Source organism: Bombina bombina, chromosome 4 (assembly GCF_027579735.1).
Source record: "Bombina bombina isolate aBomBom1 chromosome 4, aBomBom1.pri, whole genome shotgun sequence".
Lineage (NCBI taxonomy): Eukaryota > Metazoa > Chordata > Amphibia > Anura > Bombinatoridae > Bombina > Bombina bombina.
Window position 1 is genome coordinate 331,050,559 of NC_069502.1, and position 24,078 is coordinate 331,074,636.

At 37.9% G+C, this 24,078-nt stretch overlaps 1 protein-coding gene across 1 annotated transcript in view; it reads left to right on the forward strand.

Moving 5' to 3' along the window:
* Positions 1 to 24,078, forward strand: part of LOC128656254 (neprilysin-like) — a 302,039-nt gene that overhangs the window by 236,155 nt on the left and 41,806 nt on the right. The window contains exons 17-18 of the mRNA XM_053710071.1: positions 14,689 to 14,747; positions 23,014 to 23,133. Coding sequence (XP_053566046.1) covers positions 14,689 to 14,747; positions 23,014 to 23,133 — 179 coding nt within the window. The remainder of the gene's footprint in view (positions 1 to 14,688; positions 14,748 to 23,013; positions 23,134 to 24,078) is intronic.

The following is a 24,078-nucleotide window of genomic DNA, read 5'->3' on the forward strand; positions in this document are numbered from 1 at the left end:
GTATGCACCCTGAGTGGCACACTATAATAAAATGAACAGGCACGGAAGTTTTTCCAGCTTTTGTTCTGTCTCAGCTGAGTGCATCTCTCTCTCTCTTTTTATTTATGCAAATTGCTCTTGGGTCTCCCTAAGAGTAAAAGGGGAAACCAGACGTGGACTCCTTGCACACATGCCCTTAGAGAGATGCGACTGTACCTCACTGACGAGGCCCACAGAAGGCCGAAACGATCGTCTGGGGTTGTTGTTTCTCTTGTTCAGAGAAGAATTGCCTGGTATTTCGGCGCTGGACTGTCATTGGGCAGGGTCAGACTGATATGCTACAGGATATTTTTTCTCTGTGAAGGGGCATAGTGTGCTAAAAGAGTATGCACCCTGAGTGGCACACTATAATAAAATGAACAGGCACGGAAGTTTTTCCAGCTTTTGTTCTGTCTCAGCTGAGTGCATCTCTCTCTCTCTTTTTATTTATGCAAATTGCTCTTGGGTCTCCCTAAGAGTAAAAGGGGAAACCAGACGTGGACTCCTTGCACACATGCCCTTAGAGAGATGCGACTGTACCTCACTGACGAGGCCCACAGAAGGCCGAAACGATCGTCTGGGGTTGTTGTTTCTCTTGTTCAGAGAAGAATTGCCTGGTATTTCGGCGCTGGACTGTCATTGGGCAGGGTCAGACTGATATGCTACAGGATATTTTTTCTCTGTGAAGGGGCATAGTGTGCTAAAAGAGTATGCACCCTGAGTGGCACACTATAATAAAATGAACAGGCACGGAAGTTTTTCCAGCTTTTGTTCTGTCTCAGCTGAGTGCATCTCTCTCTCTCTTTTTATTTATGCAAATTGCTCTTGGGTCTCCCTAAGAGTAAAAGGGGAAACCAGACGTGGACTCCTTGCACACATGCCCTTAGAGAGATGCGACTGTACCTCACTGACGAGGCCCACAGAAGGCCGAAACGATCGTCTGGGGTTGTTGTTTCTCTTGTTCAGAGAAGAATTGCCTGGTATTTCGGCGCTGGACTGTCATTGGGCAGGGTCAGACTGATATGCTACAGGATATTTTTTCTCTGTGAAGGGGCATAGTGTGCTAAAAGAGTATGCACCCTGAGTGGCACACTATAATAAAATGAACAGGCACGGAAGTTTTTCCAGCTTTTGTTCTGTCTCAGCTGAGTGCATCTCTCTCTCTCTTTTTATTTATGCAAATTGCTCTTGGGTCTCCCTAAGAGTAAAAGGGGAAACCAGACGTGGACTCCTTGCACACATGCCCTTAGAGAGATGCGACTGTACCTCACTGACGAGGCCCACAGAAGGCCGAAACGATCGTCTGGGGTTGTTGTTTCTCTTGTTCAGAGAAGAATTGCCTGGTATTTCGGCGCTGGACTGTCATTGGGCAGGGTCAGACTGATATGCTACAGGATATTTTTTCTCTGTGAAGGGGCATAGTGTGCTAAAAGAGTATGCACCCTGAGTGGCACACTATAATAAAATGAACAGGCACGGAAGTTTTTCCAGCTTTTGTTCTGTCTCAGCTGAGTGCATCTCTCTCTCTCTTTTTATTTATGCAAATTGCTCTTGGGTCTCCCTAAGAGTAAAAGGGGAAACCAGACGTGGACTCCTTGCACACATGCCCTTAGAGAGATGCGACTGTACCTCACTGACGAGGCCCACAGAAGGCCGAAACGATCGTCTGGGGTTGTTGTTTCTCTTGTTCAGAGAAGAATTGCCTGGTATTTCGGCGCTGGACTGTCATTGGGCAGGGTCAGACTGATATGCTACAGGATATTTTTTCTCTGTGAAGGGGCATAGTGTGCTAAAAGAGTATGCACCCTGAGTGGCACACTATAATAAAATGAACAGGCACGGAAGTTTTTCCAGCTTTTGTTCTGTCTCAGCTGAGTGCATCTCTCTCTCTCTTTTTATTTATGCAAATTGCTCTTGGGTCTCCCTAAGAGTAAAAGGGGAAACCAGACGTGGACTCCTTGCACACATGCCCTTAGAGAGATGCGACTGTACCTCACTGACGAGGCCCACAGAAGGCCGAAACGATCGTCTGGGGTTGTTGTTTCTCTTGTTCAGAGAAGAATTGCCTGGTATTTCGGCGCTGGACTGTCATTGGGCAGGGTCAGACTGATATGCTACAGGATATTTTTTCTCTGTGAAGGGGCATAGTGTGCTAAAAGAGTATGCACCCTGAGTGGCACACTATAATAAAATGAACAGGCACGGAAGTTTTTCCAGCTTTTGTTCTGTCTCAGCTGAGTGCATCTCTCTCTCTCTTTTTATTTATGCAAATTGCTCTTGGGTCTCCCTAAGAGTAAAAGGGGAAACCAGACGTGGACTCCTTGCACACATGCCCTTAGAGAGATGCGACTGTACCTCACTGACGAGGCCCACAGAAGGCCGAAACGATCGTCTGGGGTTGTTGTTTCTCTTGTTCAGAGAAGAATTGCCTGGTATTTCGGCGCTGGACTGTCATTGGGCAGGGTCAGACTGATATGCTACAGGATATTTTTTCTCTGTGAAGGGGCATAGTGTGCTAAAAGAGTATGCACCCTGAGTGGCACACTATAATAAAATGAACAGGCACGGAAGTTTTTCCAGCTTTTGTTCTGTCTCAGCTGAGTGCATCTCTCTCTCTCTTTTTATTTATGCAAATTGCTCTTGGGTCTCCCTAAGAGTAAAAGGGGAAACCAGACGTGGACTCCTTGCACACATGCCCTTAGAGAGATGCGACTGTACCTCACTGACGAGGCCCACAGAAGGCCGAAACGATCGTCTGGGGTTGTTGTTTCTCTTGTTCAGAGAAGAATTGCCTGGTATTTCGGCGCTGGACTGTCATTGGGCAGGGTCAGACTGATATGCTACAGGATATTTTTTCTCTGTGAAGGGGCATAGTGTGCTAAAAGAGTATGCACCCTGAGTGGCACACTATAATAAAATGAACAGGCACGGAAGTTTTTCCAGCTTTTGTTCTGTCTCAGCTGAGTGCATCTCTCTCTCTCTTTTTATTTATGCAAATTGCTCTTGGGTCTCCCTAAGAGTAAAAGGGGAAACCAGACGTGGACTCCTTGCACACATGCCCTTAGAGAGATGCGACTGTACCTCACTGACGAGGCCCACAGAAGGCCGAAACGATCGTCTGGGGTTGTTGTTTCTCTTGTTCAGAGAAGAATTGCCTGGTATTTCGGCGCTGGACTGTCATTGGGCAGGGTCAGACTGATATGCTACAGGATATTTTTTCTCTGTGAAGGGGCATAGTGTGCTAAAAGAGTATGCACCCTGAGTGGCACACTATAATAAAATGAACAGGCACGGAAGTTTTTCCAGCTTTTGTTCTGTCTCAGCTGAGTGCATCTCTCTCTCTCTTTTTATTTATGCAAATTGCTCTTGGGTCTCCCTAAGAGTAAAAGGGGAAACCAGACGTGGACTCCTTGCACACATGCCCTTAGAGAGATGCGACTGTACCTCACTGACGAGGCCCACAGAAGGCCGAAACGATCGTCTGGGGTTGTTGTTTCTCTTGTTCAGAGAAGAATTGCCTGGTATTTCGGCGCTGGACTGTCATTGGGCAGGGTCAGACTGATATGCTACAGGATATTTTTTCTCTGTGAAGGGGCATAGTGTGCTAAAAGAGTATGCACCCTGAGTGGCACACTATAATAAAATGAACAGGCACGGAAGTTTTTCCAGCTTTTGTTCTGTCTCAGCTGAGTGCATCTCTCTCTCTCTTTTTATTTATGCAAATTGCTCTTGGGTCTCCCTAAGAGTAAAAGGGGAAACCAGACGTGGACTCCTTGCACACATGCCCTTAGAGAGATGCGACTGTACCTCACTGACGAGGCCCACAGAAGGCCGAAACGATCGTCTGGGGTTGTTGTTTCTCTTGTTCAGAGAAGAATTGCCTGGTATTTCGGCGCTGGACTGTCATTGGGCAGGGTCAGACTGATATGCTACAGGATATTTTTTCTCTGTGAAGGGGCATAGTGTGCTAAAAGAGTATGCACCCTGAGTGGCACACTATAATAAAATGAACAGGCACGGAAGTTTTTCCAGCTTTTGTTCTGTCTCAGCTGAGTGCATCTCTCTCTCTCTTTTTGTCTATTACCTCCTCTAATAGGAATTCTGGCTATGTCTATAATCTGAACGGACATATCTGCCAAATGTGTGAAATGTAAACCATTAAAATGACCTGCTACTGCAGAGTCCTTACAATAATTTTTGACATCTCTCATATGTTCTCCAAACCTTGTTCTGACTTCACGTGAGGTTTTTCCCACGTATTGACATTTACAAATATTACAAGTCAGAAGGTAAATAACAAACTTAGTTTTGCAGTTAGCATAAAAATCTATAACATATTGTTTATGATCTACACTAGAGGAGAATTGAGTGCCTTTAATAAGGTTAGGGCAAGTATTGCAGTCCCTACTTCCACATTTGTGAACTCCCTTTCTAGATAGCCAATCCCCTGACGGGATAGTATCCAAGACCAAACTAGGAGAAAGTACCTTCCCCAATGTCTTGGGTTTTTTCGGGACATACCTGAAATTTTTTACCAGAGGTTTAAGGATGTCATCTCCCAATAATAAATGGGAATGTTTCTTTAAGATTTTAACCACAGCATTGTAATGCATTGAGTATTCTGTGGTAAAGATAATACTCTCATTAGTACCCAGTTTAGACTCATTTTTGTTGTTAATAGGTTTATTCTTATACTTTTTTACTGCCAGTCTCGATTGTTCAAGTTTTCTTGGGTTGTAACCTATCTTAATTAACCTCTCTTTCAATTCTAGAGACTGTGTTTCATATATAAGATCGCTTTTCGTATTCCTGCGTAGCCTAATAAACTGCCCTCTTGGTATAGCTTTCTTTACATGTTCTGGGTGCTGTGATGCCGCATGCAGAATGGTGTTTCCTGCTACTGGTTTCCTGTATGTTTGGGTCACAATTTGATTATCTATGATTTTCAATGTTAAATCCAAGTAGTTGATTTGCAACCCATTTAATTCACCTGTAAATTGCAAACCCATTAAGTTATCACTTAGATAAGACAGTAAATCATCCAAAACAACAGATTTCTTCTCATTGTTAACTATCATAAGCAAATCATCTATGTAACGAACAAAAAGAACTACTTCATCCATCCAAGGGTTATTACTTGAAAAAACATATGTTAATTCCCACCATGAAACATAAATATTGGCAAATGCCGGGGCAAATTTTGCCCCCATGGCGGTCCCCCTTATTTGTAAGTAGTACTCTTTATTGAACATAAAATAATTATGCGAGAGCAAAAATTGTAAAATTTCACATATGTAGTATCTTTCCTGATCACTCAAGTTTGTTTCTCTCTTTAAAAAATAGTCCACAGCACTAATACCTGAGTGCTGGGGTATGCTGGTATATAAAGAAACTATATCTGCAGTTATCCAACTATAGTTGGACTGCCATTGGATGGTGTCCAATGTTGTTAGCAAGTGAGAAGTGTCTCTTAAGTAGCTAAGTTGTCTTTGTGCAATGGGTTGTAGTATAGTGTCTACCCATTCTCCTAAAGGTTCCAGTAAAGACCCTATGCCTGCAATAATAGGCCTGCCCGGTGGATGTTGTATGTTCTTATGTATTTTGGGTACATGATGGAACAGGGGAGTAATTGGGTGTTCTGGAATTAATAAGTCTACATCCTCTTCTTTGAAAATGCCCAAGATAACTCCATCGGCAACAAGCTTAGCCATTTCTTTTTTAAAGGTATGTACTGGGTTGTATGGCAACAACCTATAGACACTATTATCTGAGAGCTGCCTCTGGGCCTCTTCAAAGTAGTATGATTTATCCATGACAACGATGCTGCCACCCTTATCCGAATTTCTAATGACAATGTCATCATTATTTTTCAAAGTATTGATAGCTGAACGCTCTGTGAATTTCAGATTCTGGGTGGCAGCATCGCCGCCTGTACTGGCATCAGCTTCAAGTTTAAGTATGTCCTCTTGGACTAATCTGTGGTAGGCATTGACCATAGGGCCCCTAAAGTTGATAGGATAAAACTTAGACCTATATTTGTTTGGTCTTTCTAGTTTTTCTGTTGAGCTCTCCTGGTCAGTGCCCCCCACATTGTATAACTCATTAAGTGTTGCTACAGAGCACGCATCTATAAATGGTAAATGTGGAGAAACTACATTAGATTTCGGAATAGGCAACTTTATATTATCCTGATTATCATTGGTATTAGACAAAGCAAAAAACCTTTTCAAAGACAGCTTTCGTATAAATTTGTTCACATCCAAAAGTGTATTAAAGCATGAAAGCCTATTAGTTGGAGCAAAGCCCAAACCTTTTGATAACACAGCAATTTCATTATCTTTCAACTGATGTTTTGAAATATTAATAACATTAAGTCCTTCTTCCGTGTATAGTGATGTTGGAATTATTGCTTCTGCCCCCTTTTCATCTTGATCTTTCTTTTTTCTTCCTTTACGCCATCTTCTTCTGTATTTTTTCCTTTTTCTGAACTTTTCTTTTTTGATAATCAGGATAATATAAAGTTGCCTATTCCGAAATCTAATGTAGTTTCTCCACATTTACCATTTATAGATGCGTGCTCTGTAGCAACACTTAATGAGTTATACAATGTGGGGGGCACTGACCAGGAGAGCTCAACAGAAAAACTAGAAAGACCAAACAAATATAGGTCTAAGTTTTATCCTATCAACTTTAGGGGCCCTATGGTCAATGCCTACCACAGATTAGTCCAAGAGGACATACTTAAACTTGAAGCTGATGCCAGTACAGGCGGCGATGCTGCCACCCAGAATCTGAAATTCACAGAGCGTTCAGCTATCAATACTTTGAAAAATAATGATGACATTGTCATTAGAAATTCGGATAAGGGTGGCAGCATCGTTGTCATGGATAAATCATACTACTTTGAAGAGGCCCAGAGGCAGCTCTCAGATAATAGTGTCTATAGGTTGTTGCCATACAACCCAGTACATACCTTTAAAAAAGAAATTGCTAAGCTTGTTGCCGATGGAGTTATCTTGGGCATTTTCAAAGAAGAGGATGTAGACTTATTAATTCCAGAACACCCAATTACTCCCCTGTTCCATCATGTACCCAAAATACATAAGAACATACAACATCCACCGGGCAGGCCTATTATTGCAGGCATAGGGTCTTTACTGGAACCTTTAGGAGAATGGGTAGACACTATACTACAACCCATTGCACAAAGACAACTTAGCTACTTAAGAGACACTTCTCACTTGCTAACAACATTGGACACCATCCAATGGCAGTCCAACTATAGTTGGATAACTGCAGATATAGTTTCTTTATATACCAGCATACCCCAGCACTCAGGTATTAGTGCTGTGGACTATTTTTTAAAGAGAGAAACAAACTTGAGTGATCAGGAAAGATACTACATATGTGAAATTTTACAATTTTTGCTCTCGCATAATTATTTTATGTTCAATAAAGAGTACTACTTACAAATAAGGGGGACCGCCATGGGGGCAAAATTTGCCCCGGCATTTGCCAATATTTATGTTTCATGGTGGGAATTAACATATGTTTTTTCAAGTAATAACCCTTGGATGGATGAAGTAGTTCTTTTTGTTCGTTACATAGATGATTTGCTTATGATAGTTAACAATGAGAAGAAATCTGTTGTTTTGGATGATTTACTGTCTTATCTAAGTGATAACTTAATGGGTTTGCAATTTACAGGTGAATTAAATGGGTTGCAAATCAACTACTTGGATTTAACATTGAAAATCATAGATAATCAAATTGTGACCCAAACATACAGGAAACCAGTAGCAGGAAACACCATTCTGCATGCGGCATCACAGCACCCAGAACATGTAAAGAAAGCTATACCAAGAGGGCAGTTTATTAGGCTACGCAGGAATACGAAAAGCGATCTTATATATGAAACACAGTCTCTAGAATTGAAAGAGAGGTTAATTAAGAGAGGTTACAACCCAAGAAAACTTGAACAATCGAGACTGGCAGTAAAAAAGTATAAGAATAAACCTATTAACAACAAAAATGAGTCTAAACTGGGTACTAATGAGAGTATTATCTTTACCACGGAATACTCAATGCATTACAATGCTGTGGTTAAAATCTTAAAGAAACATTCCCATTTATTATTGGGAGATGACATCCTTAAACCTCTGGTAAAAAATTTCAGGTATGTCCCGAAAAAACCCAAGACATTGGGGAAGGTACTTTCTCCTAGTTTGGTCTTGGATACTATCCCGTCAGGGGATTGGCTATCTAGAAAGGGAGTTCACAAATGTGGAAGTAGGGACTGCAATACTTGCCCTAACCTTATTAAAGGCACTCAATTCTCCTCTAGTGTAGATCATAAACAATATGTTATAGATTTTTATGCTAACTGCAAAACTAAGTTTGTTATTTACCTTCTGACTTGTAATATTTGTAAATGTCAATACGTGGGAAAAACCTCACGTGAAGTCAGAACAAGGTTTGGAGAACATATGAGAGATGTCAAAAATTATTGTAAGGACTCTGCAGTAGCAGGTCATTTTAATGGTTTACATTTCACACATTTGGCAGATATGTCCGTTCAGATTATAGACATAGCCAGAATTCCTATTAGAGGAGGTAATAGACAACATATATTAGATAAAAAGGAAATATTTTGGATAATAAAACTAAACACACGTCAACCCTTTGGAATGAACAAAGAATGTGATGTAAATTACCTAATAGACAATTAAGTTCTGTTGGATTGACATATAATATAGTTTATTATCTATATATACCTTTTTCATTTCTCATCTCCATTATTAAAATTAAGCAAATTGACCATATCAGTTTACAAGCTTACAGTATATTAATTCAGACAAAACCCCTCTCTGTACATTAACATTTATTAACATTTATTAATTCAGGCAGTCTAAGTTCAAACCTTGTTGCTTGCTGGTGTTATAGAACTTGTATATATATATATACAATTTTGTATATTGATCCCATTGTAAGTGTGCCAATGTTTTTAACAATTTATAATGTTTTTTTTTTTTAAATTTCCTTGCACATCTAGGGTTAATGGTTTTCCCTTTAAATAGGTATCTCTTACCTAGTGCTGTAGCCTATGATTAAGCGCCACTAGGGGGCGCGAAACGCGTCAGGCCTCTCTTGTCACACTTTTTCACCCCCCTGTACTTGTGTCTTGCCATATCTGTATACTTTTGAGATTACTTACATTAAAGTATTTTTTGGTTTTCAAACTTTAGTGTGAGCCCGCTTGGTTTTTGCAGTGCCTGCCGCTCTCTTTCCTAATTTTACCTTTTGGGCGATCCTGAGTCATATCGCAGGCTACGGCACTCTCTCAGCCTTTCTCATTGGAGGACTTCATGTAATTTTCACACTTGCCGGTTCCGGTTCCGGATGCAGCTACACCGCGCTCACCTTGGTTTCAGCGGGTAGTTTAGTTTAGGCTAGTGGGGTTTTTTTTGGGGGGGAGGCTTTTTTTATTTTGATAGGGCTATTAGATTAGGTGTAATTAGTTTAAATATCTTGTAATTTGTTTATTATTTTCTGTAATTTAGTGTTTGTTTGTTTTTGTACTTTAGCTAATTTAATTTATTTAATTGTTTTTAATTTAGTTAATTTAATTGTAGGGTTAGGTGTTATTGTAACTTAGGTTAGGTTTTATTTTACAGGTACTTTTGTCTTTATTTTAGCTAGGTAGTTATTAAATAGTTAATAACTATTTAATAACTATTCTACCTAGTTAAAATAAATACAAACTTGCCTGTAAAATAAATCCTAAGATAGCTACAATGTAACTATTAGTTATATTGTAGCTAGCTTAGGGTTTATTTTATAGGTAAGTATTCAGTTTTAAATAGGAATTATTTAGGTAATAATATTAATTTTATTTAGATTTTTTTAATTATATTTAAGTTAGGGGGTGTTAGAGTTAGGGTTAGACTTAGGTTTAGAGGTTAATACATTTAGTATAGTGGTGGCGGTGTTGAGGGCGGCAGATTATGGGTTAATAAATGTAGGTAGGTGGCGGCGATGTAAGGGACAGTAGATTAGGGGTTAATAATATTTAACTAGTGTTTGCGAGGCGGGAGTGCGGTGGTTTAGGGGTTAATATGTCTATTATAGTTGCGGCGATGTCTGGAGCAGCACATTAGGGGTTAAAAATTTTATTATAGTGTTTGCAAAGCGGGAGGGACTCGGTTTAGGGTTTAATAGGTAGTTTATGGGTGTTAGTGTACTTTTTATCACTTTAGTTATGAGTTTTATGCTACGGCATCGTACCATAAAACTCTTAACTACTGACTTTTAAATGCGTTAGGACTTTTGATGGGGTAGGGTGTACCGCTCACTTTTTGGCCTCCCAGGACAGACTCGTAATACTGGCACTATGGAAGTCCCATAGAAAAAAGACTTTATGAACTTTACTTCAGTCGTTTTGCGGTAAGGCCAAAGAAGTGTGCAGTGCCCCTAAACCTGCAAGACTCGTAATAGCAGCGGTAGTGAAAAAGCAGCATTAAGACCTGTTAAAACTGCTTTTTCAGCGTAATGCACAACTCGTAATCTAGCCGAGTATTTTTTCAGGATTTTTATTTCATTTAGGGTAAGGGGTCTTTCATCAGAACCAGACAGCCATATGTGTTGTCTCCCTAAAGCCTTTAATGAGTAATTTTACATCATGGCAGAAAATAGATGATCATGAAGGTAAGCCTGATTATTTACAATAAGAGAGAGAAATATATCGCACACCATGTGACACATCTCAGATATTTTGAATATACCTTAAACATTAAACTGTAATATATCTAATAAAAAGGAACATTTGAAAATGCATTAAAATGTGTGACATGATAATCTCCCTATAGGAATGAAAAATTCTACATATGATGTATTCAGTGCAAAGATTAACCTGCAAATAATATGCAGATATATTTGTTTTAATTATATTTGTTGTTTTTAGTATTGAATAAAAATGTGAAATGCTTTAGTCTCTATAAATGAATGGACAGCACTGTGCATAATGTTTCCCTAGGATTAAAGGATGATTATTTTACCTCCTCTGTTGAAGTCAGTTAGGGACAGATATTATAATGAGCTGGTAGAGTAACAGTCTCAGAGTGTTTAAAATGATTGTAAAGTTTAATGAATAAGTGTCCGGTATCTAAAAATACTCTTAAAAACAGGGGCACTTTAATTCATTAAACACTTCTTTTTTAAAATACCTTTGCAGATTGATGATGAATCCGGCTTCCTCCAATCGTAGCTGGACGCCAAAAGGGGAACACAACAATTGGAGAAAGCCGGATTTGTCATTGATTTGCTAAAGAAAGGAGGAGATGTGAGCGGAGGATCGCTGGTTTGTTTCTATAAAACAAAAGTAAGTATTCTAAAAAAGAAACGTCATTGTAAAGTTTAATGAATAAGAGTCCCCCTGTTTTTAAGAGTATTTTTAGATACTGGGCACTTATTCATTAAACTTTACAATCACTTTAATATTTCTTTAATAAAAAAAAAATACATTTATAGTTTGTTAAATATGGGACTGTAAAAATGCTGCATAAATCATAAAATACACCTTAAATGGTTATTATCTATGACGACTGTACAAAACATGCATCAAAAGTTTTCAGTGATTTTCAATAAAAGTCTGTTACTCTTTAGTTGGGGATTCTTTGTCAGTTTTTTTTTAAAACCAGAAATATGGAACCATTAATAGTTGTGTTTAGAGAAATCCAGCAATTGAGAGTTGCAGTTAAGTTGTTTATAAAATTATGAAAAAAGCATTATACTAATGCTCATTTGTAAAACAATGTTAATTAACATGTTTGTATAGTATAAACAAATCATTTGACAGGTGGTAATTGTATTCTAACCAAGCTAACTGTACAAAATATCTGGGTCATTTTCATTCTTTATGTTTACAGATAGGTAAATGTATGAAACTTCATGCATTAATTGTGTTATCTTAGGGTTTACATTAACCTTCGAGACATTTTTTTGGGCCAATGAAAAATCACTGCATCATTAATTATGCTGTAGTACCTTTTGCACACCTTTAACTCGATAGATTAATCCTTAGCCTTGTTACTGGAATTTGATAGAAATTAATAGGCAGACTGAAGCTACATAAAAACCATGATTTTTTTGTTTTACCTATGTATATATATATATATATTCTGTAGAGATAAGTGCACTCCCACTAACAAACTTCATATGCCAGGGTGCTAGGAGTGGTAAATAGAGCTAATAGACGAAGCACTCTCTGGTCCTATCAAGTGTGTAATTCAATTTTATTACAGTGATGTTTCAGGGTATTCACCCCTTCATCAGAATGCCCCCAACGTCACTGTAATAAAATTGTGTTATACACTTGATAAGACTAGAGAGTGCTTCGTCTATTAGCTCTCTCTCTCTCTCTCTCTCTCTCTCTCTCTCTCTCTATATATATATATATATATATATATATATATATATATATATATATATATATATATATGTATATCAAGTACATTTATTTATTTTAGTAATACCTTGAGTGTCGAGTGGCCTTATCTTTACCCTTATTAACTCGAAAAATGCTTTGTTGATTTTATTTGTTTTATTTTAAATATTTCCTTTACAAAATTACAATGTTCCAGTCTCTATTTAAAGTGATGGTAAACTTTTCCCTTTTTAAAATCAGATCCGGATTGTTAGTGATATTAGATAGAGTTTAATTCATCAGTTGTAACGAAGATGCGCTATAGCTTACTTTTTAATATAAATATGAAATATAAACAATTTGAATTGTTCTCCAATCTGTGCTCTAGCTACAACAAAAGTGCCATATGGGGAGAGCTCAGACTCAAACCTTTACCTCACAGAAAAATTAACTTTTGAAGTGGGAGGCAGAGCACGGGTCATTTGAATTTTATACCTATATTAAAAAGTAAGTTATAACGCATCTTCATTACAAATGATGAATGAAACTCCTTCTAAAAATATCACTAACATTCCGGATCTGTGTTTAAAAAGGGGAGAGTTTACCATCACTTTAAAAATAAATTAAGAAGCACACTGAGTGACAAGTGGAACTATTGACTACTTTGTATAGCAGAGAGGGTATGCTTTTAGATTACTGTTATATTCATGTATTTATGTTAATTTTATAGTTACAATTATATATTACATTTTTTTTCACTTTTCATTATATTTTTGTAATATTTTATTTATACATGTATCTTTAACAACTATTTTCAGACTTTTCAAATAGCTTTTAATAGCTTAAAATTTAAAAACTACGCAAGGAGTAAAGGAAATTGAATAAAGTCTAAGACAGTGCTTTCCAAACTGTGTGTCGGCAGCAGTGTGTAGGTGTGTCCCTGCTTCAACACAAATTGTTTAGAATTGGAAAAAAAAAATTGGTTTCTGACTTTCTGCCTGCATGCTACGCATATTATGTGGTTGACACGTGATTGATACCTAGTGGGTCACAGATCATCTTAATCTATTGGCGCAGCTCAGCGGGAACTGAAACTATTCCCATTGGTGGCATTGGCGACACATTAGCTCCTGTCTGCACGTGTAGTCTCCTCAATCGGCTCGTGACTGCATGTGTAGTCAGTGAATGGGACAGCAGTGTGTTTGCAGCGCGGGCAGTAGTCAGTCAGACTCACAGAACTCTAAGGGTGGCATCTTAAACGCTGAGCAGAAGTCAAAGGGTTGGGTTTTTTGCAGCTAGCTCCCAGTAGTGCATTGCTTCTCCTGCTCTTGATATATGGGTAGGAAGTGGAAGCCTAAAAAGGCTTGATGATGTAATGCGAGTGTCTTTATCTAACATTCCACCAAATATTTAGAAACTGTGTTCATCCCATCAACCTCATACATCCCATTAAAATAGTAAGTAGCTATTGGTGGTATTAAACTTTTTTTTAATTCTTGCACATACTTACTGTTACTTGTAAATACATTGTGTTATTATATCATTTATGTATGTGTCTGTATCTCTTAAAACAAAATAGTTTAGCCTCCTGTTTGCTAATACAACTGAATTAATGTGTCGTGAAATGATGTAGGTCTAAAAAGTGTGCCACAAACAGGAAAAGTTTGGAAAGCTCTGGTCTAAGAGGTAGATCTATTAACTGTCGGGCGGACATGATCCGCTGTAGCGGATCATGTCCACCTGACATTGCTAAATGCCGACAGCTTACGCTGTCGGCATTTAACATTACACAAGTATTTCTAGTGAAATCGGACGCTAGCAGGGGGTGTCAATCATCCCAATTGTATCTAATCGGGATTATTGCAGTCCGCCACAACAGCTTCAAATAGAAACATCAAAATATCTTAGTTTTGAAGAGACCCAGGAGAGGGAAAAGGATGGGGGTGATAGACAACAGATACTAGAGGCCCTATTCTCTGAAGCTTTCTGGTTGGACGAGGTTCAGTAAATTGCTCATCAGTATTACAACGGTCCTCAGGGGGATGTGTTAAATGCAGTTTTAACTTTGGGAACTGTGTACCTCATTAATGGACTTCATTTATATTCTTTATGTTAAGGAGAGACACTTACTTTATAATATAGTGCTGAGTATAATATTCTGATATTTCTCTTCATGCTGGCCAATTCTCTTTTTTTTTTTGCCTTTATAATGAATGCTCTGACTTTAATTCTTTATTTACAAATTTTAGGTGGATTGTTGGTGCAGCTAAACTGAATGCTTTTTACCTTCCTACTCACAATCAGATAGGTAATTATCATAACTATTCTATTATGTCATAGCATATTGTTTAGTATTGCATCTCATATAAAGATTTGTTTTAGTTCTGTGATAAAAAATAAATAAAACGAGGTTGTAGATGTGACATGCAAACTCATCAGCATGTTTTTTTTAGCTAATCTCATTTCTCAATGGAATAGTCCAAAATCAGATGTGCATAAATGGGTGTCTATTTTTTGTAAACAAACATTTTTGTAATATACCTGTATTAGCAGAAATATATCTAGTAAGTCTATTGCTGTCTAGTGCACATATTTGTCCCCCAAGCACCGTGCTCTGTCCCTGAAGCAAGTTTAGAGAGAAAGTGGTGGCATGATAATTTACATTACACAAGCCACCGATGACTCTCTAAACAGGGGTAATGCACACAGGGGATGAGCAGCATATCTGAGTATGCTACTGAAGAAGTAATAGTAATAGCCTTTAGTAGAAGTATTTTTGCTAAGAGAAATATATTGCTTTCATTTAGATTAAAATGTTTACTATTATGCCACTTTGATTTCAAGAGGAAACAATGTTATATCTGATTTTAAATATTTTAATAAAATGTGTTATTTCTCTTAGACTCTTGTTACACAGTATCAGTACTAGAGAATAGACTCTGGCTACTGGATTAGTTAGAAATATATTCCCAAATTCTTAGAAGGTTGGTAACTCCTGTCTAGAATATACCCTTCACCTGCCTGTTAGAACAAGTTCAGTTTCTAATTTACTCAAATCACCTAGGCCAGGAAGCCTGCTCTCTTAGTGGTGTTTCTTATTCACGGATGAAGAAATATGTTTTAACCTCTACAGCAAGGATTTAGCCACCTACTAATGTCATAGGCCGTGCATGTGCAGCTTGTAAGTATTCCCAACATACAGGCTCACCCATGTACCTGAAAGATTTATTCATGGATTTATGGATGTTGAGTGATTTTCAGACATTACCCTCTTACAGTTACACTCCGATACAGTATGATCCTGTAGGAGCTTGCAGGATATATTGTGCTGTGTTTTCTGTCTGCTGTATCCTGATGTTCCATTTCTGCTTCAGAATACATCTTTGGAATCAGTTGTATCCCCAGAAATTTCTTCTGGGGGGGGGGGGGGGGCACTTTGGGCCAGGCCTTGACAGGAGGTTGAGACTGGGTGTATTGTGGGTGGGGCCATGCATGTCATTGTTGGGATTGAGCTTTCTTAAGTAGGGCCGGGCGTGCCATTGGCATTTTACCTGGGCAAAGTGCTGGTGGGAAGCTGCCAATCGGGGGGCACATGGGATGGCCAGCTATTATGCTGGGGGGGCTAAAGCCCCCCTAAATCCCCCTGAAGAGGCCACTGATCTGCATGTTATTTTTTTTTATTTATAGTGTAAATATTTTATCTTTTCTAACTTATGGTTAGTCAGTTTAAAAATAGCATGTTGCTATATATATATATATATATATATATATATATATATATATATATATATATATATATATATATATATAGTAAATACAATTTAGATCCATCTTAAACTGCTTGTGTAAACATAAAAGTGTTTTCAGTTGTGTTAATGTGTGCTGTAAACCTACTGTGATTGGTAATTATTATTGCTTGTAGCAGTGTTTCTCAACTGTGGCCCTCAAGTACCCCCAACAGGACAGATTTTCATTATAGCTGAAATAGAACACAGGTGAAATAAACAGCAGATGGGTGAGAGCAGGTTAGTAACCATGGTTACGGATCAGCTGATTACTTCATCTGTGCTCTAGTTCAGCTACAATGAAAACCTGGCCTGTTGGGGGTACTTGAGGGCTGCGGTTGAGAAACACTGGCTTACAGGACCTGCAGTATACAAAGGAAGCAGGGCTTGCACATCCTCAGTGTTCCTGTATTGCTTTTCTTTGTTGTTTTCCAACATTATATGCCCTGAAATGTGCACCTAAGTGTCTGCCTTTAACTGCAGGATGACCCAGTCTCTCAGTCAATATGACCTGTTTGTTTCTCTGTTCTTGCTACAGATAAATGCATTTTATTCATTGCTAAATTTCCTATTTTGGGAGGATAATTTTTGTTTCCAAGAGCCAGAGGGTCCTGGTTTGCCTTACAGTATTGTTGAGAACCATTCTACTAGGGTGAAGCTAAATTGGTAAAAGAAAAAAAAGAAAGGTTTGAAGCATTCATTTTATCCTTCGGGACAAGTGCATAATATTGAGTTTAAATCCCTTCTGGGAATAACAAATGTATTGATCAAAGCGTAAATCCCAGCAAAATGTTTCACCTTGTTATGAAGTAGCTGACAAGAAAAATATAAATGCATAGCTTTCTTTACTATAGGAGATGTTACAACATCTGGCTGTCCTTTCTCTAGGTGTAGGAGTAAAAAGGTTAAAGGGACATGACACACAATTTTTTTCGTTCATGTTTTAGATAGAGAATACAATTTACTTTGATTATAAAATTTACTTCTTTCTCTTGTTATTTTTTGTTGAGCAGATATCTAGATAGGTAGCGTGCACATATTTGGAGCACTATATAACATGGAATATTGCTGCCATTTAGTGCTCTTGCTAATGTATTACGTTGTAGCAAAACTCCTGCTATATAGTGCTGCAGAAATGCTGAACTTACTTTCCTGCTTTTCAACAAAGGATAACAAAAGATTAAGAAAATTTGATAATAGTAGTACATCTGAAAGTCATTTAAAATTGTATGTTTTATCAGAATCATGAAAGAAAATGTTTGGATTTCATATCCCTTTAAGTTATTTGTGTCTGTTTAAAATTAAAGGAAAAGTATTAAACCAATGTGAGGCTGATATATTTTCAAATGCCCAATCTATGTTTAAAAAGGGTTTTCAAACTACATCTGATATTTTTTATGTGATTTATGAGATGTGGTTCAGGCCTGAACACCTAAACAGAAATTGTGTATTTCTTCTAGATTTGATTTAGTAACCCTTTGCTAAGCCAGAATTAAAGCAATTTTATACAACTTTCCAAATTACTTTTATCATCAAATTTTGTTTGATCTCTTGGTTTTCTTTTTTTAAAGGGACAGTCAAATCCAAAAAAAACTTTCATGTTTCAAATAGGGCATGCAATTTTAAACAACTTCCCAATTTACTTTTATCTCCAATTTTGCTTTGTTCTCTTGGTATTCTTAGTTGAAAGCTAAACCTAGGAAGGCTCATATGACAATTTCTAAGCCATTGAAGGCCACCTCTAATCACATGCTTTTGTATTTGCTTTTCACAACAGGGGAGAGCTAGTTCGGGTAAACCATATAGATACCATTCACCTAGATTACAAGTTTTGCTTTCGGGTTTTTTTTTTGTTGTTTTTTGTTTTGTTTGTTTTTTAAATAGTTTTTATTGAGGTAACAAAAACATACATAAATAACAGTGTATATTTTCATGGCAACATACCTGTATACATACAGTAATTCTTGCACAGTTAATACATAGGTATGTCTTAGGACGGTAAACAACTTAAACTTCCAAACAGTAGGAAATACATTAGGCCATGAGCGGTACCTTATTTTATATATACACATGCTAACATAGACACAGCATAACATAGCAAATGTTGATGGTAAGACCTAGTTTTCTTGCCCTGTCTCTAAAGAGAAAGACATAGGTCTACGTGTGTCTATAACATAATTAATTACCAAGAAAGATAATATTCTAAATTTGCGTAGCACAGTGCATAATAATGTAACATAAATAGGACTATTCTGTATACTATAGTATTGGAAGAGCCCAATCTCCACCCACATTAAGAAAGCTCTACACAGGGCCTCCCAGGATTATCAGTAAATATGTGGCAAGCTAAATATATTATGTGTACTATCTCGGCCGCAGACAGTACAGTAGAATTACTAAGAACCTTGGGAAGATCCATAGGGCCTAGAGACCCGACAAAGTTAAGGAATGAAAAATTTGTAGCAAGAAAATATAGGCCACATGGCTGCCTTTAAAGCTAAACCTCAACAATAGGGGTGCAAGATTAGTAGGTCAAACTTAATTAGACCACAGCCCAGGGAGGCCCCCGTCACAGACTGAGTACTTTGCAGGGGTTTATGTAAAAACTAAAGTGTTATAGTATCTAAGGAGACAGGCTTGTGTGATCTGAATATAATTGCACGCAGATAATTAAAACAAGTAATGCAAGCACCAATGTCACATGCCATTCCCACTTTAGGTCCTCATATATGGTTTCAATGACTTATATATACATTAAAACATGTCCTGCCATCATTATAGTAAAAACAAAGTATTATCTTCACATGAGCAGCATATGTAGCTATCTAGGGATACCATATAAACATAAAGGATAGGTATAGCCGTTAGGCTCCTTGAACACTCTAATGAATATAAATATAGTGAAATGTTTGCTTTCATTTGTGCTAGCTATCCCAACCCAAGAGCTATTCTATGAGCTGCTAGTTAAACTTAATAGAACAAGGACTTTAATATTTACAGTAACTGCATACACTATAAGGCATCCTAAACCAAAAGTAGAGTGGAGGGCAGGGTACTGGTTGGCATTTGAAGTTCCTGCCCGGCAGCACAAATCTTAGTATTTAAATTACCCTACTCCCGCTCGCTCTAGGTAAACTAAGCAAAACTTGCTCAGTAGGAAAGTATCCCCCAGGCTCCACGGCACAGCACAGTCACAGCTCTGAGAGTCAACCAAAACGTAGATGGCCGCACTTCCAGGCGCTACCCACATGATATTAAAGAACCTTCTTCGCCTCCTGGCAAATGTTGCAAGTGGAATAGCGTCCCGGTTATGCTCCCGGTTATGCGGCAAGTGCGTAGCACTCTCCAGCCCCTTCTCACATTCCTCTATCTCTGACCTGAGAGTATCTTCCCCGGCATATGCGCTAAGGCTAGGCGCCTTCTCGCTGTTGCTGTAGCCGTGTCCTCCTGCGGCGGTCTCTGCCACACTAAGCTCACAGCCTATTGTGCTGATCTTCTTAGGGACAGAGCCCTCACTTCTACGTAGGCCGTTATGCTGCGATCCGGAGGTGATGTCCCCCACCATATTAGGTTCAGCTTGCTCCTCCTCTATGCCCATGGCTTCCATAAACCGATCAAATCGAAGGCTTATCTGCCGGTCATAGTCCACAAATAGGGCCTGCACCTGCAAAAGGAGGTTCTCCTCCATGTTCAAATAGAAAGTAGAAGCGTTGCAGTAGAATAGCACTTACTGCTTTACCCCGGATTGCCGGGGGGGGGGGGTAGACAAGCAGGCTGCCGCCTCCGACGTCTACAGTCCAGTCCAAACCACAGATGTTATCTCAATAAAAAATATATCTCCCGGTTCAGCTTGTACTCTGTTATCAGGGCATATCAACTTCTATAGAAGATGGGATATCAGGTGGCAGATAATCAGCGGATTCTCTCCCCAGCATCAGCAGACTTCAGACTTGCGACCGCTCACGGCCGCTGCCCAGACACGCCCCCCTGCTTTCGGGTTTTAACGTTAAAAAAATAGCCATTTCAGCATAAGAACAGCAACGCAGCCATTACGAGTTTTGTCGGTATAGCTGTACTGCAAGCATTTTAGCCTGTAACGCAATGTCAGTCCCGTGCTCAAAAAAATGATGTTTTTACATGAGATTTTTATAGCGCTGCCATTACAAGTTTTGCAGTGAGGCTAAAAAGCTTTCGTTACAGCCTATACCAACACGATCCGTTCTGTAATCTGAGACCAGTAGTTATGAATTTTAAGCAACAAAACTGTTACCCAAATTTATAACTAAAATGTTACAAACTACACTAACACCCATAAACTACCTATTAACCCCTAAACCAAATCCCTCCCACATCGCAAATACTATATTAAACTTATTAACCCCTAATCTGCCACTCCCGACATCACCCCCACTAATAAAATGTATTAACCCATATTCCGCCACTTCCCGACATTGTCACCACTATAATAAAGTTATTAACCTCTATTCCCCCGCACCCCAACATCGCCCACACTATAATAAAGATATTAACCCCTATTCCGCCGCTCCCCGACATATCGCACGCACAAGGCATCTTTTCGAAAACTTGTAATGGCAGCGCTATGGAGGGTGAAATAACGCAACTTTTGTTGCGTTAGTTTTGCACCCTCTATAGCGCAAAACTTGTAATCTATGTGTTTGTGAGCACGCCCGTGGCTTGTGGCCGACACTGCACTAAATGGCTAAAAGGAAAGTCAATAGATAATAAATAAAATGTCATGTGATCAGGGGGCAGTTAGAAGATGCTTAGATACAAGTTAATCACAGAGGTAAAAAGTGTATTATTATAACTGTGTTGGTTTTGCAAAACTGGGGAATGGGTAATAAAGGGATTATCTATCTTTTAAAACAACAACAATTCTGGTGTTGACTGTCCCTTTAAATCTTAACCTATCTAGGCTCATATGCTAATTTCTAAACCCTTGAAGTCCGCCTCTTATCTCAGGGAATAGACTGTTTTTAAAACAATATATTAGATTGTAGTGTATTTTATAAGACAGCAATTGTTGGATTAATTCACTTAAATAGGTTGTTGTCCAGTTTCTTTCTTTTGGGTAAACTTTTAAAAAATTAAAGGCACAGTCTACTCCAGAATTTGTATTGTTTAAAAAATATAGATAATTCCTTTATTAACCATTCCCTCTTTTTGAATAACTAACACTGTTATATTAATATACTTTTTTACCTCTGTCATTACCTTGTATCTAAGCCTCTGCAGATTGCCCCCTAATTTCAGTTCTTTTGAAAGACTTGCATTTTAGTCACTCAGTACTGACTCATAAATAGCTCAACTGGAGTGAGCACAATATTATCTTTATAGTAAAGATGATCTAGAACTGTCTAGTCATGAAAACTGTCAAATTGCACTGAGATAAGAGATGGACTTCAAGGGCTTAGAAATTAGCATACGAGCCTACCTAGTTTTAGCTTTTAACAAAGAATACCAAGGAAACAAAGCAAATTTGATGATAAAAGTAAAATGGAAAGTTGTTTAAAGTGGCATGTCCTATCTGAATCATGAAAGTTTTATTTGACTAGACTGTCCCTTTAACTTTGACTGTTCTTTTGCGATGCTCGTTTTGATGTTCTGGTTTTGGCCGCTAAAACTGAATTTTATACTTTACGGTTTAAGTCCTAAACTGGCAAACATTTCTTTAATTGTATTATTTCTGACATTCCTCATTCATTTGCTATCTTATTTGACGCACAGTTAACATCCAATATTTTAGATATTTATTATGAAATGTGTTTATAGCTTCTCAAGAACTGCAAGTGAAAGCATAGCTTTTTTCATGGTTACTGTGCTGAGAAATCTATGTAAGAGTACATCTAGATAAAAAAAGCTCTACAAAGCAAGCCCAGTTAGGTATTATATTGCTCCCAAACTGGATTATAAATGTTAATATTTGTGTTATTGCACATTTTTATATTAATTCACATTGGCCTAGATTACAAATGGATATTAATTCACATTGGCCTAGATTACAAGTGGAGCACAAAAAGGTTAGAGCTACTGTGTTGTAACACCACACACGTTATATATTACTGCATGAACAAAAGTCTAGGGCACACTAACATCTGGATGTTAGATAGTGTCTGTGTACTAAATTCAGCACATAGTAAACTTTATATTGGGGCCTACTAAAAAACTCATGTTGACTATCTCTTGAGTGCTAAGCTTAAGGTGCACTAAGGCTTGAAGGCCTTTTAATAAGTGATTCTAAGTTAAAATTAAAATGTAATGAATGTCAAGACAGTCTTGTTCTACAAGTAGTGAAGGAAAATGGTATTTGAATGTTAAGCCTTAATCGGGATAGCCTTATTCTTGCCCCATGTAAAAATAAATTAAAATTACCCCACAAAGTTGCCAGAATATGATTTTGTAATGTATTATATTTTTAAAACACATATACATATACATACACACATACAAATACACACAAATACATATACACCTTTGAGCCCTTTCCAGTCCTACACCGTGTAAAAAAAAGATTCCTGGTAAATCTTTTTTACCATTCACTTAGATTGTGTGCTGTTCTTAGTGCAGAGTCCCGATACAGATAACGCACCCTGAGCTATCGGCTGCACTACACTTGTAATCTATGCCATTATATTTACGTTAATACACTGAAACAAAATGTAATCTTTTTTCACAATAAGGTGCTTTACAAAATAACCAATAAGTGTTGTATATTGTGTTGTTAGATACATGTGTTAGTGATAAAAAATAATCCTAAATTTTCTATAGTGTTTCCTGCTGGCATTTTGCAACCACCATTTTTTAGCTCATCTGAGCCTAAATATATGATTTATGGTGGAATCGGCATGGTAATTGGGCATGAATTCACACATGGCTTTGATGAAACAGGTAAGGACTTTCTTTCTTTGGTTAAATGTGTTTTAAAAATGAGACTATTTCTTCCCATACAAGGTATAAGGAGTGTTTTCCTTGCATAAATGCATTTGAAAAGCATCAGATAATTTTTTTTATAGAATTTTAAATTGGTTCAATTTAAAAAAAAATCACAAAAACTCATACATCCCAATATTTTTTAAATGAACATCAACAGTACTTTAAGAAAAAATAAGGCCATAGAAATGTTAACGTTAGCCATGCTAAACTTGTAGAGAAAGGCATGATACCATGGCTGGCAAAGATGAATGCAATGTATTTCTTGGCAAGGCATTGGCATATACTTATAGGTAGGGCACTTGCCGGAGGTCCACCTGTGTTTTAGTGGACAAAGATGGGAAGGGAGCTGTGGTCAATTGGTAGATTCATGTGGTCTTTAAGAAGGGTCAAGTGAAGCTGTGGGTGGGCAAAGGAGGGAGTTGGGGGTGCATATGGGGAGGGCAGCCATTATGCTGGGGGACTATGATATAACCATATAGAAAAGCATATAAGCACATACTGGAACTTATGTGCCAATCAATCCTCATCCTTTTTTTTTACTTTCTCCCTTTTTATGATAGCTTAGCCTCTTGAAGATAATGCTTTATTTGGATTCCAATCACCAATTGCAAGCAAAATAAAGAAAAGTATAATATATTGTACAGAATTATTGTAATTGATGCAAACAAAAAAAAACAAATAAACAAAATAAATAAATAAAGGTGATTGAAGAGCTTTTGTGGGATTTAAAGTACATGTTTTCAGTTCCACATTAAAGGAATATAAAACTGTGCTAATTTAATAAAAACAAATATGCTTAATCAAAGTAAACACGAAAAGAAAGAGATTGTGAGAAAAAACAGCAAATAATAACCGTGTTTTCTTGCAAAATGAGCACTTGGAAATTCTCACTGTAGACCA